Genomic DNA, 23,567 nt, shown 5'->3' on the forward strand with positions numbered 1-23,567 from the left:
AGGGTTTTCACATGGGTGGCATGACGCCTCTAAGTTTAGAGAGCATGTTGGGTCAAAAATATCTCTGAAACCCAGGTGCTGTTGTTGTTACTGTGCAAGATGGGTTATGAGACAAAGAAAACCATGTACCAGTCAAACTAATGCTTACTTGTTAAATAAAGATCATTCCCCAAGGCTCGGGTGCTTGGTTCACACAGGCAGTTTAAGATGCTTCAACTGAGAATTCAAAGCCAGAGTTAGCTTTACAGCAAGAGGAAGGTCAGGTATGGGAGTTCAGTGTGTGCCCTTTGCCAATCTGAACACGATTTTTTCATGCTGAGTACTAGTAATTAACTGATCTCTAGTGAATTACAGCACCTGCATTATCCCTCCTTGCTACCATGAGAATTATTAAGCAGCAAACTGTGAAGCTCACAGCTCCTTAGAAGCTCTGCACAACACAGCAGCACATAGCCTGAGTCCCATGACTCCCAATATATCACAGCATAGAGAACAGCAGTGGAAACAAGAAGACTGCATAAAGGGAAAACGACTGGGAAGGCTGGGATGTGGGAGCAGCAGGAGGATTGGCAGAAGGACTGTCAGAGGCACTCAGATTAGCAGGTCATCAAGATCCTAGCACAGCAATGTGCAGCTTTTTAGGTTACTTGGAATAGAAGGGGTGATCTATACCCAGAGTGAAACAGACATGCCATTGAGGGAGGATGTTGGGAAGAACAGCCTGGAGCACTTGGCAGTTTCAAGAAGGCAAGAAAGGACAGGGAGGAAATCCTAATGACTTGCAGAGGTGGGATAGGATGGGCAGCTCCTAAAGGACACAAATGGCACTTCTAGAGCCAGCCACTCTCCCCAGTTAAAAGAGTGAACAGAAAATCGAGGAGAACTTCTGAGCAGGGAAGCCTTGTGCTCTGGGTACCCAGGCCAGCTGGGTACACATACCTGGGTGCCTGCTCACTGGATGGAGCACTCCTGTACCTGCATCTTAGTGCTTGTGTGTGGGCATGTGAGTACAAACAAAATCAGTTCCAAAATAAGGTCTCCTCCCTTTCCAGCGTCTTTCCTACCCTCTTGCAACACTACTTCTACCCACAGGTGAGAAGGAACACAGCACAACACATCTGATAGTGAGCTTGAGAGTGTGGAACAAAACCGTGGGAGAGGAGATAAAGGGAATGTAGGGAGAGGATAACTGTGATGCTTAGGGGGTGAAAAGCAGAAGTCATTTCAGACAGAAGGAAGGAATGATGGTCCATTGGAGGAAAGACATGGTGGAAGCAGCAAAAGGAGTTTATGGAAGTCTGAGGGAAAGTGCAGAAAGAGAGTTGTGGGACAAAGGAGGATTCATAGAAATGATGGCAAGATGTCCTGAAGTTTGAAAAAAATGTTTCAGGACACAGGAAGATGGAGGTAAAAAGAAGGTGTTGGAAAGACAAGCATGCTATTGTGGATAGAGTTCAGTTAGGATTTGCATCCTGAATACGATGCTCCCATACTCAGAGCAGATGGGCACACAAGAGGTGTCTGAGGCAACTTTGTGCAAGTGTAACTCAACGGCCTTGTGCAAAGCATTTCCACTGGAAGGAAGCATTAATACCAGAGGAATGTGTCAAGGATGACAGAATCATAGAATAGCTTTGGTTGGGACCTTGGCAGGTCATCTGGTCCAACCCCCTGCTCAGAGTGGGGAAAGAAAATAACATACAGGAGATGAAAATTCCCTTGCATCTTCACAGATATAAAGTGAAGCTTTAAGCTATAATGTCAAAAATGCATATCCAAAATCAAACCTTCCCTTGGTTCTCTAGGTTGATGCTCCCCTCTGGAAGCAACGGTCATTTTACAGATTACTGGAATTGCTTCTATAACTGCTCTGGATTCTTTGCTGTGAAGCAGAGAGGGTTTTATTGCATTGGTTTTATTACCAAAAGGAGGAAAAGGACACACATGACAGTCAATCTCTAGCTTGCTCTAAACACACATGCACATCTAATGCACAGTTGATGCCAGCACAAAACAAAGATAGGAAAAATATTTCTCATGCAAACTGGGTTGGTGGTTAATCAAGTGAATCGTACCTTTTAGAGAGGTATCCTAGCAACTCCCCAGCAGCCACGAGTCCCGGCTGACAGTGCACACTGATGCAATTGTTCTCCTCCTGCAGACATCAAAACTTTGCAGCTAATCAAAGAGATAATTCGAAACAGGAGACCACGTTAAATTTGATCCAACAAAAGGGAATTTTATAAATGAGCAATGTCACCCGGGGCATCTCTTATGCTTAAAGTTGTCATCTTGGAACAAGAGTAGGTCAGGCTTAGTGAAGCTGTGCAATGCTGGGAACAAAACCTCCCTTCCTGCAACCATGACTCTCCTGAAGGCACTCGTGTCTGCTGCACTGGTTTTTGCTGGTCTCTGCTTCAGAGCACTGTGCAGAATTTACTACTATTTTCTTGAATAGCAAAGGCTTACCCAAAACACTTTCTAGAGCACAAGTATCAGCAAAAGCCCTGCTGATGCACTTGTAGCCACCTGTCCCAAGAACAAATTCATACTCATGCCAGATGAGATATTCTGTCGCATCTCCTGACAGTGCAAATAGGCTCAGGCCTGGCTGGATAAGACCTTCTGTCTTGGGACCAGCAATGAACTTGAGGCTACCAAATAGCCTAAGCTCATCCTCTCTAAGTGTCCTCATCTTGGAAACATTATGGATTTGCAATTCACCTCTTTAGGCATGAGTGCAATAGAAGAAGCAAAATCACAGACATAGGATTCTATATGGTTATGGAAAGTCACTTTTTTCACCCCAGTCTTTAGCTAGCCCAAAGATACCACAGATCTGAGAAAAATATTCAAGATGTTTAAGCATTTCCCACTTCTGTTTTCTTACCTCAGTTGACAGGCTTCAGTTCAGGGTTATGAAGGGTCTCCCAAGTTCCCCTCCAGTGGTTTACGTTTCTTCTGGATTACAGAACATCTATTATACTCTCCCTGACACTCTCAACAGTTCATCTTCTCTTTCAAAGAGAAAAAATATTCCTTCTTAAAACTTCCTGTTTTCTCTGTCAGGTGAGCCCTGACACCTGACCACCCTCATGAGATGCTCCTCAGATACTTTTGTTTGATGACCACTCTCTTGGGGATCAGAACTGGAACACCATTGTTCCCACAGCAGTAATAATATCCCTATAAATATTTCACTAAAACTGTTAATCAAACTTTAACAATCCTTTCTTGTTGGAATGGAGGGATTTCTTCCATCACCTTTGGTGGTTCAGAAGGAAAGGCAAGAACAGATGTAATAGCCATACTATCTAAACATCAAACAGAACCTACAATTGGACATAAATGATCACCAAAACTGTTGTGATCTACTTTTTACTGCAAAAGCTGGATTTTTTTGCAGTCAATCAAGTGCAGTTAAGACACTGCCACCACTAAAAGCAACATGCAGACTGTCCAGCTACAGTAGCTGAGACCAGGGGTCCAGAGGACTACAGGGGATCAATGTGCCCATTTGTAAGGTCTACAGAGCCTTTTAAGACCTTGCAAAAGTTTCTTCCAGTGAGTAGAAAACTGTTACTCCACAGCAGAAATGCTGCTTACAGATGTTAGGACACAAACATTTTCTCCCACAATCAGAAGATTACCTCTGCTTTTACACATCTTATCTGTAATGGTATTTGTGTCAGTAACTCTAAAACTAGAAAGTGCAGCAAGAGAAAAGAATAAACTGTAAAGATGGGCAGCCGTGAGAGGAAAAGGTAAATTATATCTGTGACACTGTTCCCAGCAGATCAATTTATTTTCACCTTCCTAATGCAGAGACACCTTTTATTTTTGGTGTGAGTCACCACAGTATTTGCTTCAGGAAGAGGCTAGTAACAGGATGTGAATATTTGTGAACTTAAGAAGGGGCTGATAATAAAAAACAGCTTAGAAACTATACATGTGTAATGAAACAGCAGGGCACATCAGTTCAGCATGACAGTTGGAATTTGCCAGATGTTAATGAGTTGACTTGCAAAGAAACAAAACCAACCATCCCCTCCATACACTACATGATCCTTAATAACTGCAGCAGATATGTTACTGTTTTATGCTTAGAGTCCTCAAGCACAGGAAATAAAAATAAACAACCCACTCCAATGTCATCTTCAGGAGCAAAGCACCTGCTTCCAGAAGGGCAGAACCACCCACAAGTAGGACAAGTAACCACCCAGTCACAAACACCTGCAGTGTTTACCCACAGCCCTCTCCTACCTCTTACACGACAGTAATCACCCCAGGAAGTCATTGTAGGAAAGTAACACAGAGTTAAATTCACTGTTGCTGGTTAATTTTTTTCTGATATTCTGACCATCTGCAGGCAAAATGAACCAGATAAATTCTGTGGTATTACAATGAATGTAACTGGGACTGTAAGCAAGCAGGTGAACACGAGCTGTTCTTCACTACCGAGCACCTGGTGAGAACTGTCCCATCCATCTGGATCTGGATCTGGATCTGTGACTAATTTTCTTTCTGAGTGGGGGGAGCAAAGAGAGTTACTGCATGATGCAGGACACCAACCTTTCTCTTCAGAAGAGCCACTGTGTTGAGCAAAATCTTGACTCAATGCATCTTTAAATTTTAAGAATTCTCTGTATTTTAGTGTGTTTTGAATCAGGCTCAGAGGGAGCATATCAGAGAAGCATTTCAAAATCTCTTGTTCTAGCAAGGAATAGACCTTCAGCTTAAGGAATGACCTTCCTCTTATTTTCTGGAATGCTTCTGCTAAATTCTTCCTTGCCTATCTTTTTAATTTGTGTACACAGCACCAACCAGTAAATAACATCATGAGCAAAGTTGCAACCAACTCCCCCCCAGCATCAATAATATGATATAAGAAGTCAGAACTTTGAGTTAAAGATGACCTACACACAAGAAATGTACTCAACTCATTTAATAAAACCATTTTGTTAAAAAATTACTTAGTAATGATTGGAATTTTACATAGAAAATTCAGAAATTACAAAAGATGGCATTGTATAACAAATATAATCTGAATATATGAGAAGAGTTAGACACATTTGGTAGTAAGGTCCACAAAAAACCTATGCAAAAGGAGAGAGCAGCTGTTCCTGAGTTAATTGTGCTTCTGTTGATATTCTTCTGAGATAACATGACAGCAGTGTAAAATATTCTCTTTCTAAGAGAATTAGTGCTAGAAATGTCTCTTCTGCTCATTTCATGACTGATATTACACATGCCTTCTCCTGGCACAGTTAAGAGGTTCTCCAAATGCCCAAGAAAGAAAGTATCTGAGGCCTAAAAGAAATACTCCAAATGAAAAGCAGTGTACTGTGAGCAGCCTACAGGTAAAAAAACCCCAAGCATCTCTCCTCTGCATCTCTCCTCTAGACATACCCATTTATGTAAATTATTCCTTCATAAGGCTTTACAATAAATCTGAAATCTTTCAAATCTATATCTAATAAATATTACATGAAAATAGTTTTTCAGTATTTACATATGAAACATATAAAAACACGATCACTGTAAGACTACTTCTTCAATTTCATCTTCTAAAGAACCAAGGGTATTAACTCCTGGCTTGTTTGTAGTATACTGCAAACGGTGTCTGTTTAGGCTTCTTCCTTCACCAAAAAGCCCATTGTCTTCTTTTACTTTGACTTTACTGTTTTTATCAACAAAAGGCTTATTACTAGAGTCCCAATCTACGTCCAAAGGTGGAGTATCATTATTTTTAGAAAGAACAATGGTACTGGCACTGCTTCCAAAGAGTTGCTCCATTAAATTGGACTTCTTTTCTTTCTTACTATCGAAACCTGCATTTTCCTTAACATTTTCTTCTAATTTGTCACTTTTTTGAGTGAGCCAACTTGGTCTCCCTGATCCTTTCCCAAACGAAGGTACATAACTACCAAATGTTAACTCACTGCTTAAATCTACAGTCCTTACATTTCGTTGCTTCTGCCCTTGTGCTCTTGTGCCATCATCCTGGCTCTCCTTTACAGGAAATCCATTAGTAACCTTCCCAGGAATCTCAAAGAATGGATTAGTTTTCTCTTTTTTCTCCAGGGAATCAGATTTTCTTGCTGTATTTATGAGCGGTGCTTGGGAAGTTGGTCTCATGTTTGTTGTATTTTGGATTTCTCTATCAATTTCTTGCATTTTAGCAAGGAGGAACTCTCTTTTTCGCCGTTCCTCCAATGTTTCGGTGCTTTCTCTCTCTACTTCAGGTTTGTGGATTTCTGTCTCCATCTTTATCTTCTCTTCTTTATCCAATAAAAAGTTGCTTTCTTTTTTAATTTTGTCATATTCTTTCCTTTGCCACTCTGCAAAAATGTTTGAACAATATTTAAAATGTTTTAATTTTAAAATATCCTTATAAGATTTTGAAAACAATGCAAGCAAAAGCCATTGAGCCTTTAACATGCTCTTCCATGCATAATGTCATTTTCCTGCTGCAAAAATAAATTCTTCAAAAATTACAACTAAATCCAGTCCCAATTCTCTGATGAGATATAAAAGTTTATTGTCATCTTCCAAAGGCATTAGGACATTACCCACGTTTTAGAATTTTCAAAGCAATTTGATTTCTGCCAATTGCCTTCCCATTTCCTGAGTATGAATCAAAATGAATCCAACATTACTAATTTTAACAGTTCTGACTTGCACAGTACTTTATTTTTATTTGTCATTACCACTGACATTAGGACAGTCCTGGAATATATGTGTGGGTTCTTTTTTTTTCATAAAGGGAACTATTTTTGTGAAGCTATCAGGACTCAAAGTCATAGGAGTCATCACCTGTTTCAAGCAGTAAATGATTTAAAATACACTGCATCAGCTGCATATAGAAAAGACATTTACATGAGTGTTCTGTGCATCACTGCATGGACTCAGAGTGACTGTGCACAGCTACGAAGGAACACCAAAGGCAGCAGCAAACCAGCAACTTATAGACAGAACCTAGAAATGCTTATGTGTAGAACAAAGAGGAAGCTTCTCAAATATTTCTCTCTTCAAAATACTTTTTCCCCAAGATAATAGATGTGTATTTGGCCAAAAGTTGAATATGGCCTCTCCAACCTACTGGCATTTGCCGTTGAACACTTTACTCAAATTTCTGACTTAGGCTTTCACAGAGTTCCATGTTACCTACTGTACTTCGGCTCAGGCTTTCAGAAACAACTGCAATAGTTCAGTTAATATATTTAACATAAATACTTTTTCAGTAGCAGATCATTATACAAGTTAAGAGCCATGCTTCTCTTTGTAAGGTAGGGAAAATACCAGCTTATACCATATGATGGGTAAGTGGTTAAATCATCTTATTCAGAGACATAAAATCAGGTTCTTGGCTTATGTAAGTTGTGATAGAAGATTTTTCACAGATTTTACCTCTGAAAGCAGCTATAGATTGTTAGAATTCTTGTCATATAGAACAAGTACTACTGTTCATTAACTATAATCACTGAAAGAGTTCTTTAACATGACAGGGTGTGGTCCACCTAAAATACTTGATATTGACTTGTGCATGTAAGACGTTAAGATGCTGTGAAAACCAAATGAATAAAAAAGCAGTATTAAAATATGACAGAAACTGACATTTCCAAATATCCACACCAAATGATTCAGATAATTGGACCTGAAAAGAGAAACTGAAATTTCAAATTATGTAAGGCAGTAGAAAGTACTGAAAAAGAAGGCTACATAAAGGAAAACAGATTTGTTCTACAATAGTAGAAATCTACTTCCTACCTCAATAACATTTAGCAAGTCAGAGATAACATCAGCATTTACCTTCTATGTCATTCTTGTTTTGTAAAGCACAATCTCTCAGACTCCAATGCTTTTTTGTGGACAGCATATTTTGCTGCTGCATACTTAATCACTGCTAAGTACAGGGCACAGATTATTCTATATCCTGTATTTCTTTCTGATTCTTCTTTGCATAATGTAACTGAAAATAATTTTCCACTGTAGTGATCTCTGCAAAATCATTTTGCTCTTCTCACCCGAAACCAGCAGCCTCACTTGATTAGTATTCTACAGTGCATTTTTCAGCCTTCAGCTGCCCACTTTCTTACCGTCAGGAAGTTTTGGAGCCCTCTCCTCTAAAGACTGTATTTCTTGAAAATGTTTCAGTTCCTCTTCCCTGTCTTGGTCTTGTCTTAGGAGTTCTGTTTGTTCTTTCCATCCTTTTTCTTGAGCTTCTTTTTCCTGAAATAAATTAATAGAAAATTGAAGCTGATGGGGAAAAACAACCAACCAACCTAACAAAATCATAAGAACTTCCATGTCATTCTGAGATCACATTCTTACTGATAAACATAAAATGAATAAGTCACCTTAAACCAAACCAGCTCTGACAACCCAGGGGTTTGCCCCCAAAATATTATCACCTCTAGTATACTTTTATACACTTGAAACAAAATGAATAGACAATCAACTCTATCTTGTATTACACATTTCAGGGAAGTTGCAGCTCCAATGCCATAAAGCAAAATTATCACTCTCAGGGTAGTCCTCTTTAGAAACCAGAAGTTTTCTTCTTCAAGGGGTTTAATAGAAGGCCACATTTCATCACCTTACTCTTTTAACAAGCAAGCAATTAGTTGCCCCCCACTTGCACAATCTGACCTTTTTACTCAAACGAGTGGGTTGTAGATTCAAGTTCATTTTGGTACTTAAATTTATAGAGTATTAAGTAACAAACAATCAAAGAGAAAGGTTTAATCTCAGATGACAATTTCAGCTAGTGACTATACGGACATATGTAAAAGGCAAGAACAAGAACCTGCAGAAAATACATTAATAGCAGCAGCAAAAATCACCAACACAGAAAAGTAGTGGCAATGAAGTGAAGAGAAAGTCAGCCTAGTCCAACACATGGGAGTTAACTTTGTAGGTTGTGCTTATTTTAGAACAAAATAAACTTCTAGACTAAAAATACCCTTCTAAGAGAAATAGCTACTACTTAATGAACAAAGAAAAGATGACTATTAGCCAAAAAACCTTCAAGTATTTTCCCTTCATGTACAAGGTTATCATTTTTATATTAAAAAATATTAAATATGTAAGGAGATGGTGGCCAGGTATTTAAAATGCTTGACTGTAAAAACTGACGAAAGTATAGACTACCCAAATCTAATTTACATTATTTAAAGCAATAGCCACATAGAGAATACACAGTTGGGCTCTATGAGCTGCACTTGTACCAGCTGTCTGGTTCTGTAATTCACACCCCCAAGCATAGACTGGAAGAATCCATTAAATGACATCCGTAGTCACAGAAAGGGTTCGGGAAGAGGGAACACACAAATGAAACGGCCATGGAAAAGCTTCAGCCCTAACAGGAAGCCAGCCAAGACCATCCTCAGAGCATTATTTCTGAAAAAAAGTCCTAGCCTCATGTAATCAGAATTTGTACAATTTGTACCAGAATCTGTATTATTCTGATTTGTAATACCTTACAAATCTCTGTTTTTAGCCTGGGGTGACAAAGTATAAGTAATACTTCTAATGGTACTATTGTCTACTAAAAAAGGAAAATGGAAAAACAAATAAACCCAAGCATATTGACACAGCTGGAAAACCAGAACAAATACCAGCATTGTGACAATAAGAGGAAGCGTTAGATTTATGCATTGTGAAATAATTCTGGAAAGTAAAAGAAACCATAATTAAGACCAAAGAGAAAACCGAGAGAAGGCAGCCATCACTGTTCAACAGATTGCTTAAATAAGCATTAGAAACAAAGAAAAAGGGTGAAAACCAAAATGAAGTCTTAAAAACTTCAAAGAAGTAACAGTGGCAGGAAAAAAAAAATTGAGCTAATGGCTCTCACTAAGACAAGAGAATATGATAAACTCAAAAAAATTGAGTTTACTTCTAGAAGGGTAGATCTTGTCTTAACAGAATGTTTTTGAAATATATCTGTTTTGTATATATATGTATTTTCTATATATTTACACTTGTATATTTACACATTTTCTAAAATATAAGCTCTGCATTATACAATCTGATAGGTGAATTATCTGGACTGGATCTCAAATTTTTATGGAACTTACTATTTTAGGAAGAATTCCTTCTTTCTTGTTTACTGTGTCACCACAGACAAGTTCTGATTCTGGAAGAAGTTCTGCTGTTGAGAAGTATCCACTGGTTTGTATACCTTTTGTGAGCTGTGGTCCCTTTTTAATATTTTGGTTGTTGGCTGTAGAAAATACAAACTAATTAAATTGTGTTTTCTCTGGAAAATATCCCGCTATATACTTGTCTCTCATTTCTCATGATTTGCAGCGAACAAGACTGTATTGAAGTCAATGGAAGTGGAAAGTATCGATGAGTTTCACACAGTTGTTTTCAGCATCTGTAAAACCTAATCATAAAAAAATATACATGCAAAAATTCTACTGAAAAAGTAATTTAAACTCCACTTTAATGCTACTTATAGGGTCATTACAGTGTACTGAGTATTAGTTAAAAAGCCCCACAAAATATCTCATTCATCTGACTGCCTGCCACAGAATCAAACTCATAAAATTAAAATTGACTTACTTGAATCTTTGAAACACATACATTTATCTCTATGGAATGACATTAAAAAAAAACCTGAACCTAAAATGGAATAATAGTAGAGCATCTATAATAAAATGAGCAGCAGACAAACTGTTTGAAATACTGGCATTAAATATTTCAAACAGTCCCATAAATTTCTGCTTCTTCTGACAAGTAGATTCTACTGATCCAGTGAAAATAGTCTAAGTACACACACAGACACACACATGTTTATGTGGGTAGGATAAGGTTTGAGACTGTCTTGTCACACCAGAAGAAATCCCTGTACTGATACTTCTAGAAGATTATGTCCTGGGACACATATACTCTGAGGAAAAAATGAGTGCAGCTCATCTGACAGACAATACATTTGAGTTAGTAAAAAATAAATAAAACAGATCACCAAAATATTCTTAGCAGTGAAGATACATATTTTTAAAGCCTCTGTAATTTATTGTCAAGTAGACATCTATCATCTATTGGAGATTTTACTAACAATCTTCCTCTCCTCCTTTAGCCAGGAACTTCTGGTATGAAAGGAGTTAAAACTGCTGTTTGGTGAAGTTCTGTGTTTTGGCTCTGCTGCAGTTACAGAAGAGTCAAAAAACCACTGTGCCCTTCTTTGTAACCAGTGCTGTGTTGAAAGAAGTGCAAAAAGATGTGTGCTTGAACAAGCAGCATCAGGGTTGAGCACTGAGTGGCATGAAAGGTATAACCCAGCTGAGACATTTCAAAGTGATGCTACTAATTTTTCTGCTTTTATTGCTTTATACAAGTTACCTCTTTTTCTTTGTACAATATCCGTGTCTTTCCTAGGTGATGACTTCAACATACGATTAGCATATATATTTTTTGCTTCAAGTTCTCTTTCTTTTTCCTGTGAATGAAAGAGGTAAATATAAAATTGAGTTACTAGTATTTAATTTACTAGTCACTAGCAAAGCTGTAAATTAAATTAGATATGGTAAATAGAAACAGAATAAACAATTGTTTAATCCAATGTTTTAAGGAAAACAATCACATTCCTAACCCTGCTTATGCTGTGAGAAAGCCGACAACTTTCTCCCCACCAAAAACTCCTTAGTAAAATATTATGGGGGAAAAAAAAGCAGCTCTCCGCAATGAAAATAAAACTAAATGCCAGTGCTTCCATAAACATGAACAAGACTTACACCATGTGTATAGATTGCACAACTGAATTTTAAGTGTTGTGAAGAGTTAAACATTTCAATGCAAGCAATGATACTTGCCACAGGGCATGTCAGTATTGGGGAGCAGAGGCCCACTGCATCGTAGAGGCATACTTTTCTTTTAGCACATTTACTGAATAAAATACAGAAATGAACAGTGAGTTATCAGAATTGATCTGATAATGGAAAGGTTTTCAAACTGTAAACTCTCCACTAACAAATCAGGCTTAAAACACATCCTCTAAACAAGTACATTTTAGAGGTACTAACACTACTGCTACTGGCTGGATAGCTGGGAACATGGTGAACTGGTGCATCTCCAACATATAACTAGATTTGAGACTTGGAAGTCTCAAATTCAAGAAAAATTCTCCCAGAAACGAAGTACTTTAGCTTGAGTCTCACTTACTTTTTTTCCTAAAGATAAACTAAGTAGAACATAACAATATTTTAAGTACTTTTATTGAGAGTTTAGGCAACAATGATGGTGGTGTGGGGTGCAAATAAACATTTGCACAAATTTAGCAACACATGTGGATATCACAAATACATTACATTGATCTTCATGCAAACCTACTGTAATGCAAGTATATTAGTAATGAAGTACTATTTACACCTGCAGATTTAATTTTAAATTCAAGACTTCAAAACCTAATTGTCCAGTAGATTTTGTGGTTTATTCTCAATGCTTGGCTATGTATTTGATCTTGCTTTTCTTAACTAGTGCTAACAATAATGATTTACACAGAGACATTCCTGTTATAAACACTGTAGGGTCAGAGCACAGAACATTTCAATTTAATGCAGGAAAAGAATTCACACGTGGTATATAATTAAGTACACATCAGAGAGTGCAGTCACTGGTAAACTATTCAAACCTGATTACAGATACTTTTAAAGATAAAATCCCAGTACATGGTTAGCAAATTCTATTCCTTTCACATTTTACCTTCAGCTTCTGATTTAGATGATTAAGCTCTTCTTGGAGAACTCTGTTTTCCTCTTGAGCCTCGTACAACTTTTTTTTCTTTGAATGTAACTCTCGTTGAAAACTGCTACCACTTAATTCAAGATTTCTTTCCAGATCCTTCAATTAAAACAAAATAGTATTTTTTAATAACAGAAGTAATTTTTATAGTCAAGTTACTTAAATAAAATTACAGTAAACCAGTGTCTTGGGTTTAGATATGGGCTCGACCATTGCTGTAACACTGAATACATTTAAACCTTTAATCCTAATTTTGAGGGGGCAAAGCACCTGCAGATGCTGCCGCTCATCCTTTTGAGTATTGAGAGGATTCGAGGACATAATAGAAACTCACTCTACTTTCTGCAAGGCTCTTGCCACAGTGGACCTCTGGATCTCTAAGACATATCTCCTGCTGATGGGTAAGGGAAAGAATCCTTCCCTGAAAGTGCAGGATTATAAAGAAGAAAACAAGAAAGAATTTTTAACCTTTCTAGTAGAAACTAGCTTGTGATTATGATTTCAGTTACATGCCCTTGTCTTGTAATAGCTGTTTTAAGTGAACCTGTGTTGATGAAAGAAGGAAAAAAGCTAGAAGAAAATCCCTTACTTTTTAAAGCATGATTCATTTTAACATGATCCAGTACTACAAATGCTGAAATACCTAATCATAAAAGTACAGATGACAGATGGTGACACTACAGGATGAGGTAGTTTAGCTAACTCAGCCATTTATATCTTGGTACTTTGGGATTTATTTTTATGAAAGCTTAGTTTCCAGCTTAATCCTTGGATTTCCAGATCTATTATCTCTGTAATGTAATTTAGGTTTAATTACTAATATAGAGACCAAAACTTAAATCCATCTTAATGACATAATTTTAGCTTAGTATAAAATTTATATATTATATATAAAACATATCTACTATCAAAATTGTACAACTACCAAGAGATTTAATACTGTTAACATAATTTTTAAGTAAAATGAATTTATAGACATATTTACAGTGTAGACATGCTTAGACATATTTACAAAAACATAAACATTTTTGCTGGACTAAATTAAAATACATTGGACAAATTTCTTATAATGGATACCCATAAAAAGGTCTAAAGATTATTTCAGTATTTAAAAAACATGCTGTAATTTTGTCCAGCTGAGCTCTTATATGTGCAGAATAGTGGACAATCAAACACTGTATGAATGCTGTTCAAAAATTGAAAAAGAATGACTGTATTATTTTTTTTTAGAAATTTAGTGTAAAATTCCCTAAATACCCAGAAAATTTCACAACTTGTTTCCCTCCAAAAGGAGAAACTGGATTGCATAAAGCTGTATTACAGCTGCATGCACTTCGGAAACGTTATTGCTGGTATAAAACCACTTAAAAGCACAAATCCACAGGATATATTCTGCCAAAACATGCTTAATTTGGAAACAGAAATTTGAATGCACAACCACCTCAAGTGGAACTATACAATCACCTTGGAAATAATTTACTTGATTCTACTTATGGGTAAAACCAAAAAATACTGGTTTTCTATTTGCTCCACAGCTGTGTAAAATTACAATTAATCGTGGTAAGAAATATCTGTACCAGAATTTCTTACAAAAAGAAAGTCATCCCACCTTAATTCTTTTTTCCCTGTCCTCCAGCTTGCTCTCTGCTAAGGCTAGTTTCTTTGCCAGGTCATCTCTTTCAGCAAGGTGCTTATCTGCAGACAGCTTTTTCAGTTTCTGCAAGACAGTTTTTTTCCTGTACAGTTCATCTTCTGTATCTTTCAGCCGTCTCTCAGTTGCACGTTCTCTCTCCTGAGATTTTCGTAGGCGCTCCCTTAATATTCTAATCTCATTGTTGTGCCGAGCAAGGAGATGAGAGATTTCGTTTTCCGTATCTTCAAACTTATTCAAGGCTTTCTCCTGCCTGTGCTGAAGCCTCTTCAGTGCCCTGTTTTCCTTTTGCAGCTCATCCAGTTTGATGTGGAGTTCAGTCAGTTCATTTCGGAGCTCATTGATTTTCAGCAGTCTAGCAGAAAGAACTCTTTTTGTAACAAGATCTATATCTTTTGCAGGAGAATCCCTAGTGAGGCTCTGAGAACGGAAGCCCCACCGTGTCCCTCGTTTGCTTGGTGCATATTTGGAATCCAATTTCTTTGTTGCTGAGAGAGGAAAAATAAAAAGCATGTTTACTATTAGACAATGCAGTTTGTCTATTCAGACATCGTTCTTGGAACCAAGCTCTGCCTGAAACAATCATACAATACTAAGCGGAGATGGTAGCTTTCAAACCAGACAATAAAAGGCATATGTATGATAGAGTTACGCTCCTTTTGATAGCTGAAAAATGGAGATTTATGTCTGTGATCTACTGCGGGAGGTAGTAACTGCAACCATTAATATAGGACCCTTGTAGAGTAATCATCTGCAAATCATATCAGAAATAAGAGTCATGTTTTGTTAATATTTGATATTGCTTATTAAAATGGTTTAGAAATACTATAATGCATACAAAATATCACATGCTTTTAAAATGGCAACAATTAGCTGAGCATTAGCTAGTTATGTATTATGCAAGATGTAATTCTCCCAGACAAATGCAGTAGTATTTTCAAATCCAGCTGCCATGCTTACAGACAAAACAGCAGATTTCAAAGGCTCAATGCAAAAAGCCTCCAAAGCAAAATTATAAATCCCATGAAAATTCAGTTCTCCCTGAATAATTTATTCTTGTATCACAAGTTATTTTCCACACAGTATTCTCCTTTGATTACTTGTATGCAGCACTCGCATTCCTATTTATTACTATTATTATTATTTTATTGTCAGTCCCACACATAAAAGCTGTTCATTTTGTTTCTATCTTATGTGCCTCTCATGCCACGCTCAAAGAATGAATCATATAATCCACTAAAAATATCTCTTAAAACAACTGAATTAATAGAGGGTGCATAATTCTTTAAGGTACATCAGTGTTCAAAAGAAGTACACTGAGCAGCAGTTTGTAATTCTGGCTTGAAAGCTGGGATACAGCAATAGTGCAGTTACCTACACACAGACAGTGAGTGTGTGTGACAGCAAAGTCTTCCTCCCCTTTGCTACTCACCATGTTTCTATTCTACTGAGAATACTTATCAGCAAAAATAACAGCTTAAAAATACCTTCTTATCATTTCCTATAAACATTTTGCAAAAATACTCATTCATTTTCTGCTCGGTGCTCATTTTTTCCACAGCTTGAGCAAACAAAAGAAGGTGTGTTTTTTTCCTGTACAAAGATCACTTATGTCACATTCAGGTGTGAAAAGATTATCTAATACATGCACTGCAGGAATGATGCCACTCCTATCACCAACTAAGGGAGTTCCCATTAACCCTAGACTTCCAGCCCCTATAAGAATTTCTCCTTATTTAGGGGAAACATGAAATTCCACTACCAAGTTTGTACTTTTGATCATATAGTTAAACTGGGGAATAGTGTATTCCAAGACAATGTAATATGACATTCACAATACCTTCATGTAATTATTATCTTCAATTCTGGCTATGTAATCAAAGAACTGGTCACACATTGGCCCCCTCCAAATTAAACAGCATGGTGGAACTGCAGTTTCTGGTTCCCAGACAGCTAACCCATGACTACCATGGAGGAGATGCCACTTCTGAACACAGAGAAGCTCAGCAAAAAAACAGTTGCACCAGGACTCCCACACTGTCAAGAAACTAAAGAGATACATTCGCTGTTCAAATTAAAAACTTAAGGTCAGACCTCCTGGCACAGCCTAGACTGTAACATTGACCAAGTGATTCACACAATAGCAAGCACTTATGAATGAACTAGAACACCTGCCCAAGAAAGGAAGGACATGCTAAGACTTCACCAAAAACGGTATACAATTATTTAGAACAAGCTGTCAAAGTGCGCCAGAAAGCCTTCACAGCCCTACTTCATCCCAGGGCCCGCACAACTATTCTCTCTTTTTTTGCAGGGATGTTCACCTCCCCACAAACTGTATCAAGAAAGCAGCCTGTATCTATGAGAGAGCTCAAGGTGGAGTTATGTCATCTCAAATTGGAAATATTTTACCCTCAGGGAAGAAGCAGGAAAAACTTTCTTTTGAATCCCCATCTAAACCCAACTTTCATCAAAAACACTTTCTCTTTTTTTGCCACATTAGTGGTCTTTTGTTTCTTTGTTAAAAGTCACAGTACTATCCTGTAAAACGTAGTCAACTAGACTTCCACAAGACAGATATCTGCAGGTTATTTGATCAGGGAAATTTTAACAACTGTCTCTCTTTTACAGATTGCATAGTAAGGACTTGCCTTGGGTTCTTGGCCTTGAGTTTTTTGTCAATGACAAAAACCAAGCATCAGCATGATTCAACAGAATGCTGGTACAAAAGCCATATTCACTTGTTAAGAAAATTATGAAGAATTCTGAAAATCACCAAAACTCATCCTTATGCAGGAGTGGGTTAATTTCAGTTTTCAATGGAGCAGCTACTGTCTACCTGCCATCTGTAACATAATTCACATGAACTGTATTTGTAGATGCTCGTAATGCTAGTTTCTCACTTTTGAGTTTTCAAAGATAATTAACTCTTTGGAGCAGTTACAAAACAGCAATTTCTGCTACCTACCTACCTTGGTAGTGCAACAGGCTGCTTGAAGTCTGTGTTTTGTGATGTCTTTTTTCTTGGCTTGTAGATGGAGAGCTTAGTGCTGGCGACTGGCTGGATGAATGAGATGCATTACCTTCATCTGAATAGTAAGAGTCACTATTTTTATCCTCATCTGATTTCCTCTCCTGTTCAGAATCTGGGCTCCTTACTCTTTCTCCCATTTTTCAGATTTAGTGGCTTTCCAGATTTTTCTCAAAGACTGCTCATTTTGGCACAAAGGATCTTTCAGTTGTTGCAATGGCAGCAGTTGGATTATTTCCTCTGGTTTATCATCTTCATCTCCAAGCATGAGATCTCTGCAGTTCAGTTCAGCAAGCAGTAGTCATCATTCAGAATGCATTTTTCTGTAACAATTTAGAGAGAGAGAAAAAATGAGAAAGAAAAGAAAGTTGCTTAAGAAACAAAGGTAAAAAACCTGTAAAATAATTCATGATTCCTATAACCTTATGCCACATGCTGTGCTACCTATTGTTTATATTAGTAATTATATTTATATTAATTATTTATATTGAACATGACAGACATCACTCTAGGAATGTTACTAATATTACATTCATAGTCTGAGGTACTTCAATCCCAAAAAAGGAATCAGAATATTAACACAGCTAAATCTAGAATAAGACACTACTCTCAAGTTAGAGAAGGGAAAAGAAGAATTTGGAAAACAAAACAGAAAAAAAAAAGAAAGCTTGTTGATACTCAGGAAACTAATTTAGACATGTTTTAAAACTTTTTAACCAAATGAATTAACAACTTATTTGTGTGACTAGAATTAAGATATTTGTAGAATTGGACTATATCTTCCATTTCTCAATTTCTGACATTCCAATGATGTTAAAAAATGTGCTTGAAAATAAATTGTCCCATTTGCCTGGAAAATACCAAGTCCCTAAACCCTAATGAGACTGTACCTATCTCTCACAATCTTCATCCTGTGAAGTACTCTCATACTCTACAACATCTGGTGCTTCATAGCTTTAAGGACTGGCCAGAGCACACACATTTGTGTCATGTATTTATGTATCTATATCTACATATATATACACCCTTTTATATCTGATAAGAGAGACCACACCACCAGTACATGATAAACATTACACCTGAAGCAGGTATAAAATGAGGACTGCTCCTGCAGCCTATCTTTTGATGCAAACTGAAAAATCCCATCGTCTCAAGGTGAAATCACCCCATTGTGTATTTGGAGACACTTCCTGAGAATGTAATGGAGCAAATAAATTCAAAATTTTCTTCACCTTCTCAGTCAAAACAATTTTCTCTGCAGTTTTACTGACTACACTCAGCCTCCCTTGTCTTTTGCCTCTCTCACCACTCTTGGCAGCTTTCAAGCTTAATTTCACCATCTCTCTCTTTTCAATCCAACTTTGAGATATCAGGCCTCTAATGGGTGAATAAATAGGACTTGCACCATCAGTTCTACCTGTTGAATGACATAACTTCCTAGCTGATTTCTAAATGGCAAAGCAAATTACACACAAAAAAATTCAGCTGCTTTCAGTCAAAACTGCTCTATGCTGCAGGACATTCAACATACCTGTAAATTTTTCACTATATTATTTCCCAATAAAATAAACTTGGCCTGCTTCTCAGCCTTCACTGCCTATACATGCCTTATTGCATAGCCAAGCAGAACAGAAATGTCAGCTGCCAAGATAGTTTTCATTACAAATTCAAGCTTTCTGGCTCAGTTCACTGTTAGCACAACTCTGCCTCCAGTGACTGGAATCCATTTGGCCTCATAATCTATACAGAAGAAATTAGAGGAATAAACATCCTATCAGGTTTCTAAACTGGGAAGATGCTTGGAAATTAATACTGAAGTACCTGGAAAAGAGTATTTTTTCATTACTTAGGAAGAAACTTTCCAAAATAATGGTTTTTAAACACCTAAATATTTTCAAAGTGGTCCAAAAAATTAGATGCCTAAAACTTATGTCAAAGGATTCTGATGAAAACTAAAATTTCGCTGCAAAGCCTAGAAAGTAAATAAGCTATTACCTGAGATCACCTGTCCTAGAGATTGCTAAACACATGCTGGAAGGTATCATTACTGTGAACGTTCAAATGATCAGGAATGCTTGTTCTTTCCTTACAAGATAATGGAGCTATTAAAATTATTTCAAAAGATATACCTAATCATAACTGTAACTAAGATCATGTAAGAATACTAGAACATATCAGGGTGCTTCCCTACTCCCAAACAGTTCCTTTCCTAAATCCTGGCCCCACAAACACCTGTGCAGAATGGATGTTATTTTGCTCCTTGAAGAGCAAACCAAGCCCAAACAGGCAGAGTTTTGGGGACAAACTGTTCTCTAGAGGATGCACAGACAAGACTGCACCAGGTCTGTCTCCACAAGACAGAATTTCAGGGAATGCAAAAAAATAGAAACTAATATATTTATACTAAAGTACTAAAATAATATGACATATAAAAATAGTACTCTGGAGGCACAGATCTCATATTCTTGCACTCAGGGAAAGCATAAATGCCTACAGTTCATGTCTAATTATATATATAAAACAAGAGCACTCACTTTCATGTACCAACTTAAAGCTCATCAGTTATTTTATAGCCCCACAAGAGTTCACTGAAGAGGCAATAATCTTTTTGAAGAATGCTTTTCATAACTCAGTGTGTTTAAAACAAACAAATTGTAAGAACTGGAGGATTAGAATTACCCATCACTCCTGTCCTGGATATTCCCCACTTTTGAGAATACTTTGCTAAGTATCGTTTTGACATACAGCAACATAAATGAACAGAAATTGTCGATGCATTCTGGAAGTACTTGAAAAGCAATGGAATGAAAACAAATTGAGAAAGGTAAAACAAAGAAAGCTCCCTTGAGGACTCACCAAAAACATCTTTTGGATCTTCAAATGGTTTTCAGTTTTATAAACTGGTAATATTATAATATTTTCCATACAAAAAAAGAAATCTTAGTCTGTGAAGTCTTGCCAAATTAATTTTTCCACCAGTTTATAATGCAATTTGATTAACAAAAGAATGCACAGTTTATCCTGAGAACAAAAGAATCACTAGGATATTCGAGTTTTACTTCAGTGAGCCTAAGGACTGTTTAATTAAGAAATGTTTTGGTTCCCTGATGTCTCAATTGTTACAAACTAGTTTGAGTTGATTATAAAGCAAGTTTAACTTATGTGAATAAGATCCACAAAGATATCTATTTTCCCCTTGTATATTTAATAAGTTGTGAGGAGTGAAAAATTGTGCGTTAGCAGTGGGTCTAGTAAGCTGCACCACCACCACAATCCCAATCCTCTCCCCTCAAAAGCAGGCATGCTTTTAGAAGCCTAATGAACCAAGATCACATCAATACAGAGTGGCTGAAGTAAATCTGGGACTTGCACAAACTTTACAAAGAGGTTTTTTCCCCCAGAATTTCACACTTCTTCACTTCTATCTATTGCTATTATTTACATATATTATATTAAAAACATGTTTATCATTACAAAAACCAGTCAAATACTGGGTCACTGCAAAGGACATGACAGACAAAAGTGAGAACAGAAAACAACTGCAACAGTTACAGAAGATTCCCTATTACTCCTAAGAAAATCACAGAAAGAGAAATTGAACCACTGGATTACAGGTATTATGCAATAGACAGAAACGAAAATTACTTAGCAATCCTTCTCATGCAGTGCACCCAGAGCTCAGTTCTGTAGTGCAAGACTCATAAAACTTTTTATGTCCTTTTCAGTATTAACACCCTTCCAAGACCAGGGGAAGCTCAGTGCTTTTGCTGGTCACCGAATGGCACTTCCCCCGTACAAACACTGACCTCTAACGGCCTGCTCAGTTCTTCCACCTATTCTGAGAGAGGGACAGTGCAAGAAAGCCAGCTTCAGACAAGTACAAAAAGCGTCAACCCAAATTATTGAAGTGCTAAACCTAAGAGCAAAGAATAATTTCAAAAGAAATGAATCTCCTTCTTCTCCCTGCATCCATCTTTTCCATATCCAAATACTGTAGTTTTTCCAGAAGAGAGCTGAGCGAAATAATTTACTTTTATGACATCCAAACATACTGAGTGATGAGCCTTAGTGAGGATTAAGTATAACTTCATTAGGTACTGCAGCTGCTGACTTAACTGTATGCATTTCTTCTAGGTTTACTAGCTTTTCACAAAATCACAGAATCAATTAGGTTGGAAAAGACCTCTGAGATCATCAAGTCCAACCTATGATCGACCATCAGCACATCAATTAAATCATGGCACAAAGTGCCATGTCCAGTCTTGCCTTAAAACCTCCAGGGATGATGACTCCACCAGCCTGAACAGCCCATTCCTATGTTTAATCACCTTTTCTGTGAAGAAATTCCTCCTAATCTCCAACCTAAACCTCCCCTGGCACAGCTTAAGACTGTTGTCTTGCCCTGCATTTTGGTGAATTAAAACGCTGTATGGTTTTAAAAGCCAGTGTTACGTTTACCTGTCACAGTAAACCTCAACGTTACTTGTGTCAGATCTCAAAATGAAGAAGCTGCTCTAAGTCCCAGGTCAGAAATGAGGAAATGGCACTTCAAACAGAGCACATGCAGGCCAGTCCTACAACGGCGAGAAGAGATTATGTTTCTAAATCAGACTCCATCACGGAGACCCACGCCGTCGCTCATTCCCACCCGTACCCCGGTGTGTGCGGACTTACCTAGTTCAGCTCAGCCACCCCCGAGAGCAACCCTCCGGCTCCCGAAGTGCAAGCAGGCAGCTTTCCTTCACTCAGCGGAGACGTTCTTAAAGAACATATCGAACGTTATTTTCAACCAGCACTTCGCTACGGCACACTTTAAATGCGATCACCGAAACCTACATACACTACATTACTTCGGAGGAAAGGAACTGAACACCGCTGGACCGAGACCTTTCGGAGGCCAATCCCAGGCCTAGGCCCGGGCCCGCTCCCAGCTCCCACAGCCCCCAAAGAAACACGGTCCCGCGGCGGTCCTGCCCCACCCCCGGGCCGCTCCCTCCGCCCCGCCATGTCCCCGCCGCCCCCGGCCCGTCCCGGCGGTACCTGCCCGGCCCCTCGGCCCGCCCGGAGAACGCGCCGACGGTTGCCGCGCTACGCTTAAAGGGGCCGCGCGGCGGCCATTGACAGCGGCTGCCCGGCAACGGGCGGCGGGGAGGAGGCGGGCTCTCGTCGTCAGCCATTGGCTACCCGCCCTGCCAGCTCGGCGACAGCCGCTCTTCCCATTGGCGGGAGGCTGAGTCCCAGCTGCTGATTGGCTGAGGCGCGGCTTACAGGGGGCTGTGTCGGGGGGCTGAGCCCTGCGGCTCTGCCTCTCCGCGACGCGGTGCCCCGGTGGCGCCTGCAGGGGGCGCTGCGGGCCGGGCCCGGTGCGGGTGAGCCCCGTGCGGGTGAGCCCCGTCGAGCTCCCGCCCGAGGAAGGGATGGAGCTCAAGTCCTGTGGGGAGCAGCTGAGGGAGATGAAGGATTTTAGCCTGGAGAAGAGGGGTCTCAGGGGAAACTTTTTGGCTCTGTCCAGCTCCCTGTAGCCAGGTGGGGGCCAGCCTTTTCTTCCAGGCAGCTAATGACAGGACAAGATGACATAGCTTCAAGCTGCTCCAGGGAAGGTTTAGGTTGGACATTAGGAGGAATTTCTTCACAGAAAGGGTGATTAGATATTGGAATGGGCTGCCCAGGGAGGTAGTGGAGTCACCATGCCTGGAGTGTTTAAGGACGGATTGGATGTGGCACTCAGTGCCATGGTCTAATTGACATGGTGATGTTCGGTCATAGGTTGGACTTGATGATCCCAGAGGTCTTTTCCAACCTAATTATTTCTGCGATTGTGTTCAGAGAGCTTCCCGGGAGCACAAGGGTAGAGGAGCAGCCTGCCGCCGTGCCGGGACCCATCACGTTCCCTCACAAGCCCTCCGGGCAGTGGGACCAAGGAAGCCTTTGGGGAGCCTTGGGCACCTTCTGGCATTGCCAGTTTGAACACAAGGCTTTGTGTCAGGGCAGCATCTGGGGATTATGAGGGGCCAGGGATGAGAGCAAAAGGGGCGAATGGTGTCTAATTATAAAACACCCCAGAACTTGAAGCAAAATGGATTGTACTGACAAAAGGATTAAAGTATTGCCTAAAGCCAGCAGATAGGCTTGAAT

At 38.7% G+C, this 23,567-nt stretch overlaps 1 protein-coding gene across 2 annotated transcripts; it reads right to left on the reverse strand.

Moving 5' to 3' along the window:
* Positions 1 to 4,930: 4,930 nt before the first annotated feature.
* Positions 4,931 to 22,583, reverse strand: LCA5 (lebercilin LCA5). Of its 2 annotated transcripts, XM_042017020.1 has the most exons (10): positions 22,473 to 22,583; positions 22,107 to 22,191; positions 21,891 to 22,006; positions 17,374 to 17,755; positions 14,360 to 14,889; positions 12,712 to 12,849; positions 11,353 to 11,449; positions 10,083 to 10,228; positions 8,100 to 8,232; positions 4,931 to 6,341 (listed from the first exon to the last, which is right to left on the reverse strand). In XM_042017020.1, exons 4-10 carry the CDS (start codon positions 17,570 to 17,572, stop codon positions 5,536 to 5,538), a joined length of 2,049 nt encoding a protein of 682 aa, XP_041872954.1. In that variant the 5' UTR covers positions 17,573 to 17,755; positions 21,891 to 22,006; positions 22,107 to 22,191; positions 22,473 to 22,583; the 3' UTR covers positions 4,931 to 5,535. The 2 variants fall into 2 exon arrangements, with proteins under 2 accessions (XP_041872954.1, XP_041872955.1); XM_042017021.1 differs by lacking the exon at positions 21,891 to 22,006.
* Between the last annotated feature and the right edge of the window lie 984 nt (positions 22,584 to 23,567).

The sequence above is a fragment of the Corvus kubaryi genome, unplaced genomic scaffold, assembly GCF_017639235.1.
Source record: "Corvus kubaryi isolate FWS band 111438036 unplaced genomic scaffold, C.kubaryi_AGA036_p1.0 split3-73, whole genome shotgun sequence".
In the NCBI taxonomy this organism is placed as follows: domain Eukaryota; kingdom Metazoa; phylum Chordata; class Aves; order Passeriformes; family Corvidae; genus Corvus; species Corvus kubaryi.

Coding starts and splice junctions, on each gene's coding strand:
- LCA5 (XM_042017021.1), bottom strand. CDS start 17,572: ATGGGAGAAAGAGTAAGGAGCCCAGATTCTGAACAGGAGAGGAAATCA. Junction 12,850..14,359: donor ACAGGGAAAAAAGAATTAAG/GTGGGATGACTT, acceptor TTTTAATTGAAG/GATCTGGAAAGAAATCTTGA. Junction 11,450..12,711: donor ATCTAAATCAGAAGCTGAAG/GTAAAATGTGAA, acceptor TTTCATTCACAG/GAAAAAGAAAGAGAACTTGA.